Source organism: Cebus imitator, unplaced genomic scaffold, assembly GCF_001604975.1.
Source record: "Cebus imitator isolate Cc_AM_T3 unplaced genomic scaffold, Cebus_imitator-1.0 Scaffold152, whole genome shotgun sequence".
NCBI classification, from domain to species: Eukaryota; Metazoa; Chordata; class Mammalia; order Primates; family Cebidae; genus Cebus; species Cebus imitator.
The window spans coordinates 1,479,729-1,494,321 of record NW_016107467.1 but is presented as its reverse complement, the minus strand read 5'-3'; the positions used below and the strand labels follow the sequence as shown (position 1 = coordinate 1,494,321).

The 14,593-nt window shown below is 38.1% G+C and overlaps 1 protein-coding gene and 1 pseudogene across 1 annotated transcript in view; one reads left to right on the top strand and one right to left on the bottom strand.

The window, feature by feature from the left end:
• The window catches only part of SHQ1 (SHQ1, H/ACA ribonucleoprotein assembly factor), a 101,267-nt gene that overhangs the window by 41,016 nt on the left and 45,658 nt on the right, over positions 1-14,593 (top strand). Inside the window, exon 9 of the mRNA XM_037743755.1 lies at positions 14,331-14,451. Within this exon, the coding sequence (XP_037599683.1) occupies positions 14,331-14,451 (121 nt within the window). The remainder of the gene's footprint in view (positions 1-14,330; positions 14,452-14,593) is intronic.
• LOC119473385 lies at positions 9,187-9,320 on the bottom strand (annotated as a pseudogene).

Sequence of the window (14,593 nt, the reverse complement as noted above, 5' to 3'; positions counted from 1 at the left end):
CTAAAACTTGTATTGCTTCAGATAATTAAAGCCCTTACATATCAGTTACTAATTGGGCTCAGTAATAAAAATTTCAGGAATTACTGCTTTACTAACCTGTTCCATAGATAAAATAACGCAGTCAATGAGAAAGAAAAGAAGAGCTGTGGCACCAAGCACGGGGCTTGTGACTGATCAATTTTTTTTTTTTTTTTTTTAAAGAAAGATGGATGTTTAAAACATGGAGGTTTGGCAAGTGTATTATGTGAGCTCCTAGTTTGGAGATCTTAAGGGTGAATTTCTTTTTAAAGTTTAAACTTTATTTATTCCAGAGCGAGTTTAACAAATGACTTAAAAAAAAGTTGAATTGTAGAGGAGGTATCGCAAACTTGAAAACCAAAAGATGAAATCACTGCAGTTTTCCAGTGTTGACATTTATCTGTATTTAATTTCTGTAAGTTCCCAGTTCTGGACATTTTAAAGAATTATTAGGCCTTTTAATTTTTGCTATGTAAATATATTATATGAAACTATTTCAAGATTTATTCAATAAGTATTTGTTGAGAACCTGATGTGTGAGGGTGCTGAGCTGGATCCTGAAGATATAATAGTTCTAATCGGGGCATAGGACACAGAATTATACAACTACCAGGGATTTTGAAAAATTGCATTTGTAATAAGTAGCTCAAAAGGGAAATATGGAAAGTGAAAATGTAAGCCAGGGAAACTGACCTACTTTTAAGTCATTGAAGACATGTAACTTCCTGCTGTGGGAGCCTCTGCCTTATTTGACCTCTCATTCTCAGCTCCTACCAGTTTCCTAGTGGCCTCAAGTACTTGCTAATTGGTTGATGAGTTCATCTATTCATTGATTTGTTCAACACATATTTTGAATGTATACCTACTCAAGAGCTATTCCATACAAAGCACTCTGTAAATATAAAGAGCAATAGAAAAATAAATTAGATGTGTGAGCTATATATTTCACTATCCAGGGAGCTAAGATGTCCATCAATAACATAAAATACATAGTTGACAGTGGTAAGTGCCTTACAAGAAATGTGGATTAGTAGCTCAAAAAAGAGAGAGATGACACATTTTACTAGGGGTCAGGGATATTTTCATAGAGGCCGTGAGATTTGAATTGGGACTTGAAGGATGGAGGAAATGTTCTACACATTGTGAGTAAACCATGTGAAGAGGTTCATGGGATAATACAGTTTCCGCTATGAAAACATGTTTGTTGGAATCAGATGATGGAAAATTGATATGCTGTCTGATGCTGAGATTTGCTTTACGGCCCCTAAAACTGGTTGATAGTTTCTTTCCTGTCTGAGTTAACTGGTCACTGGAATTTGTGTCTCTACTTTAAAAATACAGTTGCTTGATTCCCTGCTCCTCACCCGGGAGTTGGTAATTCCTTGTGTTTTCTTCTTCCTTTTCTAAATTGTTCTTAAATTTTTTATTTCTGACTTAACTCCCCATACCAATTAATATTTTTAAGAACAGGACAATCACAGTGCTCTCAGGAACTTTAGCATGACATTAAAGTCAGATACTGAAGCAGCATTTGTACCTGTTTTTGCTGACCATTTTACATACTAACTAATCCAAAAAAGGAGAGAACTTCAGAGGACAGCAGGAGTTAACTTCTGGAAATCATGAACTGCTGTACAGTGTTTGAAGGGGAGAACCCTGGATTCTCCTTCCATGAGGCAAAGTGAATTCCTTTAACTCTTGTCTCTTTCTTGGATTGCAAGTCTGTGTTCACAGTCTCCTAAAATAGTACATTCTTCCCATTCATATATGTTATTTAGCTTCACAGCATTTGCTTGTTTGTACTTATAAACCTGTATAGAAGGATATTGTATATAAGTATAAACATTAAAGGAAAGAATATCAAATTCCAGTCATCTTCATAGAATGCCTTTTCCCATAATACTTCTAAATATTGTTAACCACTAAAAATGTTTAGATTGCTCTCATGGTAATTTCTGGGTTACATTTATATAAAAAATTCCTGGTTCTCTTAAATACACCGTAGAGGGAAGCATTTCCCATATGGCTGACAAATAATAAATTGCCTTTTAATTGCCTCAAATGATGAACAGCTTGTGGTTTTTTGGCTTCAAAAATATCACTTACAATGTTTTAAAATGTTAGCATTCTTTGAAAACTGGAGTTATATACAAATGCTTACTGATAGGTGGTGGCTTCAAGTCAGCTGACCTCTTAAATATTATGTACAATTTAAATTTACATTATATTTTCTGTACTATTTATTTAAGGTAGGTTTTGTTAATTTCAGCAGTTTCTGAGCTGAGCAATGTAGAAATCCCTGGAACTTAGTTACGTGGTTTGAATGTATGGCTTAAAGAAAAACTTCTATAATTAGTGCCTCTTTAAATAAATTTAAAGACAGTTTTGAGATTATTTTTATGGAGCTGAATTTTTATGGAAGTAACTTTCTATAAGAAAATAGAAGCAGAAAATTGTATGTATTTAAGACAACTTAGGGGAACAAAGAGAAAACCTTTTATTTGACCCTAATGAATCAAGGTCCTATTGTATATTAATACTGAGACCTTGATGAAGTGAATTGAATAATGCTTTATGTGTTATCTGGAAAACAGGTAAGCATTACAGTTATGTACCACATGACAACATTTCAGTCAGTGATGGACCACATGTACAACAATGGTCCCATAACATTGCAATACCATGATTTTACTGTATCTTTTCTTTATTTTCTTATTAAATTTTTTTTTTGGTTTTTCTTTTAATCAGAAAAGAGCTGGAGTATACTGTACCTTTTCTGTGCTTAAATATGTTTAGATACAAAAATGCTTAGCATTGTGTTGCAGTTGCCTGCAGTATTCAGGACAGTCATATGCTATAGTGGTTTGTAGTCTAGGAGCAATAGGCTATACTGTAGCCTAGGTGTGTAGTGGACGATATCATCTGGCTTTGCGTAAGTACATTCTGTGATGTTCACAGGAGAGAATCACCTAATGACGCATTTCTCAGAACATACCCGTATCATTAAACAACACCTAATTACATACTTAGGTAATTTAGAGTTTCATTTCTTTTATTTTTTAGAGACAGGGCCTCACTCTGTGACCCAGCCTGGAGTACTGTGGCATAATCGTGGCTCACTGCAACTTCAAACTCTCAGGCTCAAGCTATTCTCCTGCCTCAGCCTCCCAAAGTGCTGGTTTATAGGTGTGAGCCACTGTACCCCACCTTAATGTTTAAGTAAGGAGTTAGTGTTGGAATATAGCAAGTGGCAGACATTTATTTATTCAACAGACATGAATCAAATCTATTCTCGGTGCAAGGGAGTATAACAGAATCAGCGAAGAGTTACAAGGATATTTATGACTTGATCTTAGCGCTTAAGGAGTTTATTGTGTAATAGGAATGATAGGTCAAAAGCTAAGGCACAAAATCTAAGTATTTATGATATGGACACGGGCAACAATACCCAATGGGGCTGTTCAGAGGGCGGGAGTCAGGAGGAGGGAGAGGATCAGGAAGAATAGCTAGGGGTTACTGGGCTTAATACGTGGATGGTGGGGTGATCTGTGTAGTAAACCACCAGGGCACACATACCCCTGAACTTAAAAGCTGGAAACAAAAACAAAATATAAGTATTTATAATATAAGATACAAAGGAGAGACTCCCTTAAAAAAATAACTTAACGGCCAGGTATGGTGGCTCACGCCTACTCAGCACTTTGGGGAGAGGTGGGAAGATCTCTTGAGGCCAGGAGTTTGAGGCCAGCCCGGGCAACATAGCGAGACCTCGTTTCTAGGAAAGAAAAAAAAAAAAAAAAAAGTTTTTTGAAATTAGCAGGGGGTAGTTTTGTGTGCCTGTAGTCCCAATTACTTGGGACCTTAAGGCAGGAGAATTGCTTGATCCCAGGAGTTCAAGGTTACAGTGCTATGGTCACAACACTGCACTGCAGCCCGTGTAACAGGGTGAGGCCTTGTCTTTAACAAAAAAAGAAAAAAATTTACCTGGCCGGGTGTGGTGGCTCATGCCTGTAATCCCAGCACTTTGGGAGGCCAAGGTGGGCAGATCACCTGAGGTCAGGAGTTGGAGACCAGCCTGGCCAACATGGTGAAACTCTGTCTCTACCAAAAATATGAAAATTAGCTGGGTGTGGTGGCAGGTGCCTGTAATCCTAGCTACTCAGGAGGCTGAGGCAGGAGAATCACTTGAACCCAGGAGGTGGAGGTTGCAGTGAGCTGAGATCGTGGCACTGCACTCCAGCCTGAGCAACAAGAGTGAAACTCTGTCNAATTGCCTTAATGGCCATCCATAGGCCAGATCCATCTTGTATTGCCTTTGAGCTAACAATGCTTTTTACATTTTTAAATGATTGAAAAATAATAAAAATATTTTGTGACTTGGGAAAATTATTTGAAATTCACATTTTAGTGTCCATAAATAAAGTTTTGTTGGAACACAGACTCATTCATATTATCTATGGCTTACATATTATCTATGGCTGCTTTTGTGAGAAAATGACTGAATTGAGTAAGTGCAACAGAGATTGGCCTGCAAAGCCAAAATATTTACTTTACCTTTACAGAGAACATTTACCACCTCTGCCTTAGGTATGTATGTGGAGGTTGGAGAGGAGCTCTTTCGTAGGGAGCCGAGGTCTTTGTCTGCTTGCCATTCCAAATAGTGGCCAGCATTGAAGTGGATCATTTCAGATGTTTTCTCTGGCTTTCCCTTCCTATAGGATGAGACGTAGCCAATCTAGTTGGCTCACATTAGAGTAGACTTCTCTACAGTAGGAGAAGCAAACTGAGATCCCTACTTCACCAAGCAGGTAAATGAATAAAGGTTTAAGGAAATAGGGACCAATGAGGCCTATAACTGGAGAGAGAGATGGCTCACCTGTAGCCTACTGTTGCTGTGTGAGTATGTAGTATTGCCAGCTTTAGAAAGAAGCAGAAAGTAAAATCGTCTTTAGGGTAAAATTTTTTAAAGTTTAAATATGAGCAAAGAAGTAAAATACTTTAAAATCATACTCTAAGGGCCATAGCATGTCTGAGAGCCGAAGTCAGTCTGGGAGGGCCTCCAGTTTTCAGTCTCTGCTCTAAAGCCAGCTAAGTGCCAGCCTGTCTTTCTCGTACCCTCTTGGACCTGCCAGTTCCTAGCTGCGGTGAAGGCTTGTACCAGGTCTTTGCTTCTTCAGTCCTGGCTTGAGACTAAGTCTCAAACCGATGCAGGTTCCAAGATTGGGGCGGGCCAAGGAGGTAGGAGGTGTCCTGCCTTGTCTAATATAATTAACACCAGAAAGCCTTTTAAAAAAGTACATGGATCCTACATGGATCCCCTACCTCTCTTTTGACTACTTTGTATTGTTACTCTTGTCAACCAGAGCCTGGTCAGGATGGAGGAGATGAGGGATGGTAAGATTTCAGTACCTCCGGTACCACACCTCACTCTGACCCTAATGGAGTGCATGTTAGAAGGGGGAGGAGATGGGATTAAGAGGGAAGGAGCAAACAGCATAGACCTAATGAGTGATATATAATGGTAGTTATTAAACAATGTGTAGGAGTTAGAAAAGAAGATGTGGAGGAAGGATATTCCAAAAAAAAAAAAAAGGCAAAAAAAAAAAAAAAAAAAAATCAGAAAAAGGAAAATAAAAAAGTTCCATGTCCAAGAGATGGCAAATTCCCGTTTGTCTGGAGGGCAGAGGTGTGAAGGGAAATGGTAGGATAAAGGTGGGAACAGTGAGTGTGCTGGGACCGGGTTGAAAGGAACTCACAATGGCTTGCTGAAGAGTTTGGGTCTTATTCCGGTAAGAATCACTGAAGAGTTTGGCGTTGGAGCCGGTGAGAGGCTCCTGAAATCTGATACATCTGGCAGCAGCACTTAGCATAGAGTCATTGACAAGGGTGAGGTTAGTGGGTATGGAGAAGAGAGGAGACTTATTCTTGCCTAGACCCAAGGTAGTCTGGTGACGGGAAGTATGGTCTGAACTAGAGTGCTAGCAGCGGCTCTGAGGAGGAAGGAATATTCGGACAGGTGCTTCACAGGTTAGTGGGGCAGAGGCCAATAACGGGAGTGCCAGGGCTGATCCATACGACCTGTTGTCCTCCTTCCCTTTTCATATATAAAGTACTTACGTGTTTCTTGTCTCATTTAATTTCCACAGCCATTCTTAAGAATTTCTTCTTCTAACTTATCCCTGTGGAAACAGATCCAGATTAAGTACCAGACAGCTCAGAAGTGATACCAGAAGCAAGCAAACTCTGGGCTGCACAGCAGGTCCACAGTGGAACTGTTGGGATTGTTACCATTTTTACTTTGTGAGAAATTAGTTGAGAACTGCATAAGATTATTTATGTGTAGCTTTTTAATGATCTTTCCTTGGCATTTTAGAATTGGGGAACACAGTTCTAAGATCTTAATTTCATAGTGAAAATTTTCATGCATCCTTTTCATATAAATTAAACTGACATGTAGAGATAAATATCTAATCAGCTTTTCTAAATTATATTTATTATCCATTGATTAAAGTATTAAGCACAACTCTGTTCTACCAGTATGCAAATCATTTAGCAGTAAGCAAACATATTCACTGAAACACAGTGAGTGTTTCAAAATGGTTTGGTTTTTCTTTTTTCTTTTTTTTTTTCTTTTTTTTTTTTTTTTTAACCTTGACATGCTTATCAGTACTTGAGATCACCAAAGAAACTAATCAGTGGTAGGATTAAATTTAAGTTAGTTTTTTTCTTTTATGGGCCATTTGAGATAACCAGTTGTCTTTCTTCTTACATACTCTTATTTCTTCTTTCTGACTTCATGCAGTTTTAGTTTTTTTCATTTTGAAATGAAACTAATTTCAAAGAATTAGAACTCTATTAAGTGGTATCTGTTGGAGAAAATGAAGAGTAATTGTCTTAATTAAAACAAAACACTTTAAATTGGCCATTGAAATATATACTGTAATTCTTAAGATGGAATAATTGAATAAAAATGTTACCCACAAAATTTTAAAGTTTTCTATGTCTATGGGTTTTTTTAAAGTTCAGGTTTAGATTGAAGCTGTTTCAAATAGCTTTTTTCCATGCATCTTCAACTTCTTTATCTTCCTGCTTTTCTCCTTACTGTGTAGACTTTTTTTTTTTAATGTTCTACCTTGAACTTGGATGCCTCATTCTTAGTTGTCTAAAGAAATTGAAATTAGTCATGTTACCATTATGTAGTTTTGATTACATCTGGCCATGTATTTCCAAACTGAAGCAATCACTGTTTTGACAAGTGACTTGAGGACAGAGCTAATGTCAAGGCCGTCCATCCAAACTGGCAAATCTTGCAGGGATTGTTAGAGCAGAAAAAGCAAAAAGTAGCCTTGGGTTAAATTTATTATTTGAACTGATCATGGTATAGTGACGTAATAAAGTTGATCCAGTTACATTCTTTTCTTGTCGGGAAAAGATATAAGGGAAGGAGTAAACAAATTATATATGCCACATTTGTCATGATGCAAGTAACTTAAAGTAAATCTACAGACCACAGGCATGTTATAACTAGTACATGCTAACTGAGCAGTTGGACTGGGTGTGTTTAAAGTTAGATTCTCTGTACTCCAGACTGTAGATTAACAACCAGCGTTTATTGAACAGGATCATACGGTTTGCTGGACATTGTTCTAGCCAAGGAAGAAAGATTAAAAGTCGTGTCCTTTCCTGTCAAGGACTTCATCACACATGGTGATAAATACTGACAATGGATTTATTGCATAGTGGCTGAGGGTGAGACATAACTTATTTTCCAGTTCTGATTCTTGCTTCCTAGCTGTGATCTTGGCGAACCCCTTCATACCCTTGAGCCTCAGTTTCCTCATTCATGAAACAAGGAAGAAAGTACCTAACTCCTAGGGTTAAGTCATGTAATTATATAAAGTATCTGGTGCAAAGCAAGTGGGTAGCTCCTAATTACTTACCTTAAGTCTGTTTTGTGCTGCTGTAACAGAATACCATAGACTGGGTTATTTATAAAGAACAGAAATTATTGCCTCATGGTTCCGGAGGCTGGGAAATCTAAGATCAAGGGGCTGATGAGGGTCTTCTTGCTGCGTCAGAACATGGCAGAGGGTATCACATGGTGAGAGAGAGGGCAAGAGATTGAACTGGCAGCTTCAAGTCCTTTTTAATTGGCATTAACATTCATGAGGGTAGAGCCCTCATGACTTAAATAACTGTCATTAGGCCCCATCTTCCAACACTGTTGCATTGGGGATTAACTTTCCAACAGATGCTTTTTGTGGGGTGCATTCAAACCATAGCACTACTATAATAGAAGGGTATGCCAGGCATTATGAGGGAACCCTAAACCAGCTTAGGGAAGAGTCGGAATCCTGTTCTCAAAAACAGTAATGCCTGATTGAAAACTTGGATGGATAGTAAATTAGGGGCTGAATTGAGGGTTGTACATTCCAGGCAGAGGGGATATCTACAGAGTACATTTTGCTTCATGTTAATTTTGTTTGTGAGTATAGAGATAATATATGTAATTTTAATAATAGTACTTTTTAAATTGACAGGACTATAAGTTTGTTCTCAGAATAGTAATTCATTCCTTCAAGTATGTGTTCCTTAATACAACTCAGAAGTCTAAGAGCTTAAATGGCATCTGAGGAATTTGAGGATAAAAAAAAAATTACATAGACCTAGAAGCCTTCTTAATGTGAAATTTAATGTGTATGTTTGTGTTATTTGTTAGGTATTTGACTTTATTCTACTTCCTGATAGGGCCCAGTATTGAAGCAAATTACCTCACTTTGATTCTCTTAATTTAGATTAATTTGACACAATTTTTTTGCCTTCTCCCTTTTCATGGTCAAATGACAAGTGAAAATTAGTGTTGAAATACTTTATAAGGTATCTGTTTTGATAATACAGTCTCATTAGAATTCCATAAGTCTAGCCATTTTCTAGCCAGGTGCCTATTATACTAAGTTATATATTTTAAATGACAGTAATGTTGGCGGTTATTTTGAGATGATTTTACAAATAGAGACTAAACAGTGCCTTCCTGCAGATGTTTTGAATAACCACTTCTTTTTTCTTATTATTTTTAAAATTTATATATATATATATGTTTTGCAGAGATGAGGTCCCACTGTTTTGCTCAGGCTGGTCTCAAACTCCTAGGTTCAAGTCATCCTCCTGTTTTGGTGCTTCCCAAAGTGTTGGGATTATAGGTGTCAGCCACCACCATGCCTGGTCCCTTTACTTATTTTGTCTTCTTATCTTGATAAGAACAGATATGACACTTGGTCTTAGCCAAAAGGCCAAGAAGCAATTGGCTTCTTGTCTTGGGTAACTCAAAACTTTAAAGGGCAGAATAGATACCCAGAAAACCACAGCCACAGAGCAATAATGTACCAACAGCTGAAAAGAAATTTAGCTCTTACTATGTAGTTAGCAACTTATATTGCAGAAACATCCACTACCCTGATCATCTCCTAGAGATGGAAGCCCTTTCTTATGTGCCTGTAGCCATGAGCTGTTCTGTCAGTGAAAGATTATTCGCAACCCTGATCTCCTAATAGGAGGATTTCAGGAAGCCAAGGGATTCTGTTTAGAACAGCTCAATCTTGTCTTTGTATTAAGATGTATTAACCTGAGATGCCACTTCTGTCCAGATAAGAAATCACCTTGTTCTTAGTTTACCTTCCCTTTAAAGGAAAGCCAGGGAATATGTTAAATCCTGTTTACTGCCCACCTACTTATTACTGTCATCCGTATTTTCTTTATCTTGTCATTATGTTTCTCTGTGTTGTCATTAGTCTTTCCCTGAAGTAAAACATTCATGGCACTTGTCATTTATGATACCAGGATGCCACTACTTTCATGAGTGAACAAGAGTTCTTGGTCTTAGAGTCATTTTTCCAAGGATAGGGTTGGTGTATTCAACCAAGTCCATCCTAGAGAATCCCTAACTCTTGGGATTTAACATCCTGGAGAGAGTTGTTAGTGCCTCTCTGCAGTGAAAATAGTTACCGTGGTTACTGTGCAAAGCACCGTCTTTTTTTCTGCTTTGAACCAGGCAGTGAACTGCCTAAAAATGGTCACTTCCCTGCAGTGCCTTTGAGCAGAAATGATTCTCTTGGACTTAGGCCTTAGCAGTTTTTTTATGCCCATCATATGTGATGAGCCCACGACTGGATAGAGCCCCACAGGAACTGTGTACTTTGAGTCCCCATAGGCTTCTGGCCACTGGCCATGTGACAGCCTGGAAGAGGGCCAGATTTTTCCTTTGCTCATAGCTGCTCGATAAGTGGCTGAGGGTCTGATAGAAAGAGCAGTCAGTACAAAAGAGACTGAAAAAAAGCCCAGCCACATGCTTGGTGAGTCTCCTGGCTGTGATGCTGCAGTCATCTACGGTGACATAGTTGGAACAAAAGAGATCAAGTGTGACCTCAGAGTAACAATACATATTGTTGGGGGGAGAATGGTTTGCATGTACTTTTTATTCTATATTGTCAACTGCCAGTAGCCTGGTTATCTTTGACCATATTTGTCACATCATGTACTATGAAAATAGTTTAAGGCTTACAGTTAAAGCACAGCTTGTGAAGAGAACATATAACTAACTGTCCCTTTCAAAACTGCCTTGCATAAAATTTTTAAATATTAATCTAAATACTGCTTCTCGGTTAAAAAATATAATTTAAAATGTGAATTAAAATTTGTGACCTTCATTTGTCAGTATTTCAGGGGTTGGCTGTGTAGTTGAGAATGTCTTAATTTTTGTTAAATAATGAATGTTTCCTGTGGACAGTATTTATTTATCTTTTGACATGGAGTCTTGCTCTGTTGCCTAGGCTGGAGTGTGATGTGTGATCCTGGCGCACTGCAACCTCCACCTCCTGGGTTCAAGCAATTCTCTCGCCTCAGCCTCCTGAGTAGCTGGGACTATAGGCACCTGCCATCATGCCCGGCTAATTTTTGTATTTTTGTAGAGACGGGGTTCACCATGTTGGCCAGGATGGTTTTGAACTCCTGACTTCACATGATCCACCCGCCTTGGCCTCCCAAAGTGCTGGGATTACAAGTGTGAGCCACCACACCTGGCCCAGGATTTTTTAAATGAGTATTTGTCTTTTTTTTTAATGGGGATCAGAACATACAAATACAATGTAATTTATTCTCTTTAAACTAAAATATTTTGACATTTCTTAGTTTTCATTATTTGACATTTTGTTTGTTTTTGAGACAGTCTCACTCTGTAGCTCAGGCTAGAGGGCAGTGGTGTGAACTCTGCTCATTGCAAACTCCATCTTCTGGGTTCAAGCAGTTCTCCTGCCTCAGCCTCCCATGTAGCTGGGATTACAGGCACCAGCCACCATGCCTGGCTAATATTTGTATTTTTGTAGAGATGGGGTTTCACCATGTATACCAGGCTGTTCTCAAACTCCTGACCTTAGGTGATCTGCCTGCCTTGGCCTCCCAGAGTGCTGGAATTACAGGGCATGAGCCACCATGCCCAGCCTGTTATTTGATATTTCTTTTCATTATTATTATTACTATTTTGTGATAGCTGGAAGATCTAAATTTGCCTGTGGCCTTTAGCAGGAGAGCAGCCTCACTTTAGGCATGTCTGTTAAGGGAAGCTGTATGTAATTTTATTAGGTAATGGCTGCTATGGATCCTCATTAAATATGTGACCTTAACTCCATACCTTTCTCATTATGATCTCTGGAGTAGAGTCCTTTATTCCTACTGCCCACACTTAAGTTTAGAGACCTTCTCACTCAGTCTGTCTGAATGCATTCTTCTCTTCCTCCTTGTTACCATCTGACTTCTACCAAACTTAACTGCTTGCCCTGCATTTTATCCTCCATGAACTCTCTGCTCCAGCCAAATGTTTTTTTCCAAATCCTGCATTTTCTGTTAACCTGTTTATATTAGTAAAGTGCGGGATCTTGAGAGATAGTAATCTGGAGGTGTCACACAGCAGAGAAGCTTATTCAAGTTCTAAGATAATAGTTCGTTTTTCCAGTAAAGATTTATGATTGACGTTTAAAACTCTTACAAAACTAACTCCTCCTCTCTGTACCCTCCTTCCCCTAAAAAGAGAGAGAGAGAAAGAAAGCAAGAAAGAAATCGGTTGTCATATGCTTACTGTGACAGTTGTCTTCTCTGTGGCAATTAAAACTTCAAAACCTTCTTACAGGTCAGTTGTTCCTTGATTCTTTGGGTAACATGGCTAATGTGGCAAACATGGTTTCATCACGCCTGTAAATTTTGATTATATTTCCTCCTCCTCCCATCAAACTCTGCTTTCAACGTTACCTAGTTTGTAATTAAAACAGGCTTGTGGTGGGGTGATCCACACTAATAATTTGACATAGTTAACCTGGGCCACTTTGATAAGCCATAGCACTGACCTTGACTTAACCAAACGAACTTGACGTCTTTTAGCTTTAGGCCTTCTAAGTGTTAATTAATCTTCACTGTCAGTCTAGCAGTGGAGCTTCCACTGAAATTCTTCTTTCACTCTTCATTCTATCTGCATATGAGGAAGCCACCAAGTTAATATTTTTTAGAAAGGCATGGACCCTGTTTTCAATGACATTACCTACTTAGGGGTTAAAGTCACTAATAAGTCCTTGAGTAATAAAAACGTTGTGATGTAAACTGAATGGGCCGAGAACATACAGGTAGCATGACACAGTGGGTAGCCTCTGTCTGGAGCCATTAAGATTGGAATTTGGACCCTGATTCCTCAGCTTGGTGGCCCTGTATCCTACCCATACTGGAGCCTCTGGTTTTCCTTCTGGGAATTGAACGGGAAAGGTTATGGGGAGGATCGGCTGAGTTTCCTTTCTACTTCTTTGAAGCATTTAGTAAAGGACTGTGAAGGCTAGGGAAGCCCCGGGCTTCCTGAATGAATGAAGACTGGAGCTAGATCTTGACAGCGAGCTAGGTCATATGGAGAAGGGAAAAAGGCATGGGGACAAGTCCGTAGAGAGAGCACTGAAAGCATATGCAGGGAAGAGACTTCATGAAAGCAATGCATTAAAAAGTGTGTGTTAGAGGGGAGAGAGACTGCAATCTGAAAGATGGGGAAGAAGATTCTTAAAATCTAGGCATGAGATGAGAATATGAGTGAACATAGGAGCTCAGGCAATGGCAGAGAAAGGGCAGATACAAGGAGCATTTCCAAAAAGAAATCACCAGGATTTGATGGGTGAGACTGTAGAATGAAAGAAATTTTAAGAGTTTAAGCTGGGTGATTACTGTGTCTTTCATTTATTCATTCATTGAGAATTCTTAAATGGAAAACTTGCTGCTGCAGTTTTCTGTTCTAGGTATTGGGGATTAACCACTAAATAAAACAGAAGCCCCTGCTCTTTTGAAGCTTACTTTCTAGTGTGAATTATGTTAGAAAATTTAGTGTCAGTGATTTTAGGATCTTGGGATATCATCTAGCTCATGATTCTCTTCCGATCTAAAAGTTAAATGGGAAATGTTGATGAAAGCGCATCCAGTATCTTCATGAACTTAGTATACGGTATTTTTGTGTTTCAGAAAAGTAAAGATAAGAATAAAACTGTTAAACTGAAAATGCTGAATTTCATAGATCAAAGAAAGTGGTACTACCCTAGAAGTAGTGTTAGTAGTTTGCCTTATAATTAATAAATTTCAGGGAATATCATGAAGTTTGGAACATCTAGGGAATTGTTGTTGAGTTGTAAGAGGCTCCTTTTGTAGACTTTTGTTGAGTTAAAATTAGGTACATTTAAGAGGAAGGAGTTAGGTTGAACAAGACTTTAATACTTGATGGCTTTTGTTCGTCTGAGTTTTGTCAGCTTATTTCTGAAGTAGTGCTATGATATTTTAGTGTTCAATCTAAGTTTTCTTCAATTGTTCAAGGTAAAATAATTTGTTGCTAGTAGATAATTCATTGACAGAAAATGTTGACATAAGAAACAGAAAAGTTTAAAATTTAGAATACAGTTTTCCATTTTATTTTGAAAGCTTAAATTAGAAGAACATTATCCAGTTAAAATTATGATGCATTTAAATATTCATTTGGTTTAGAAAACTTTCCTGCCTTTCATTTAATTGACTTAGTTGTATTTCATAGCATTTTAATGATAACTACAACTAATCAGCTGTAACAGTAGAATATAAAGATTATATGTAATTCTTAAGGAAATCAGTAGGACTGATAAAGTTTTTTGCATTTAAAAATATTCTTAAGAAATGATCAAGACCCTGAGCTGCTTTAAATATATTACCTTTCAGAATCTGAATTTCTTTTTCTTAAGGATGATTTTATGTTTTTTTTCAATTTTCTTCAGGTAGAAGTGCAGTTTTAAAGTGTCTCCTCGATATTCACAAAATTTTTCAGGAAAACGACCCAGCATACATACTGAATGATCTCTACATCTCCGACTACTGTGTGTGGATTCAAAAAGTCAAGTAAGTTTTGAGTTACTTAAGAATTTTTAGATATAGCCGGGCGCGGTGGCTCAAGCCTGTAATCCCAGCACTTTGGGAGGCCGAGGCGGGTGGATCACGAGGTCAAGAGATCGAGACCATCCTGGTCAACATGGTGAAACCC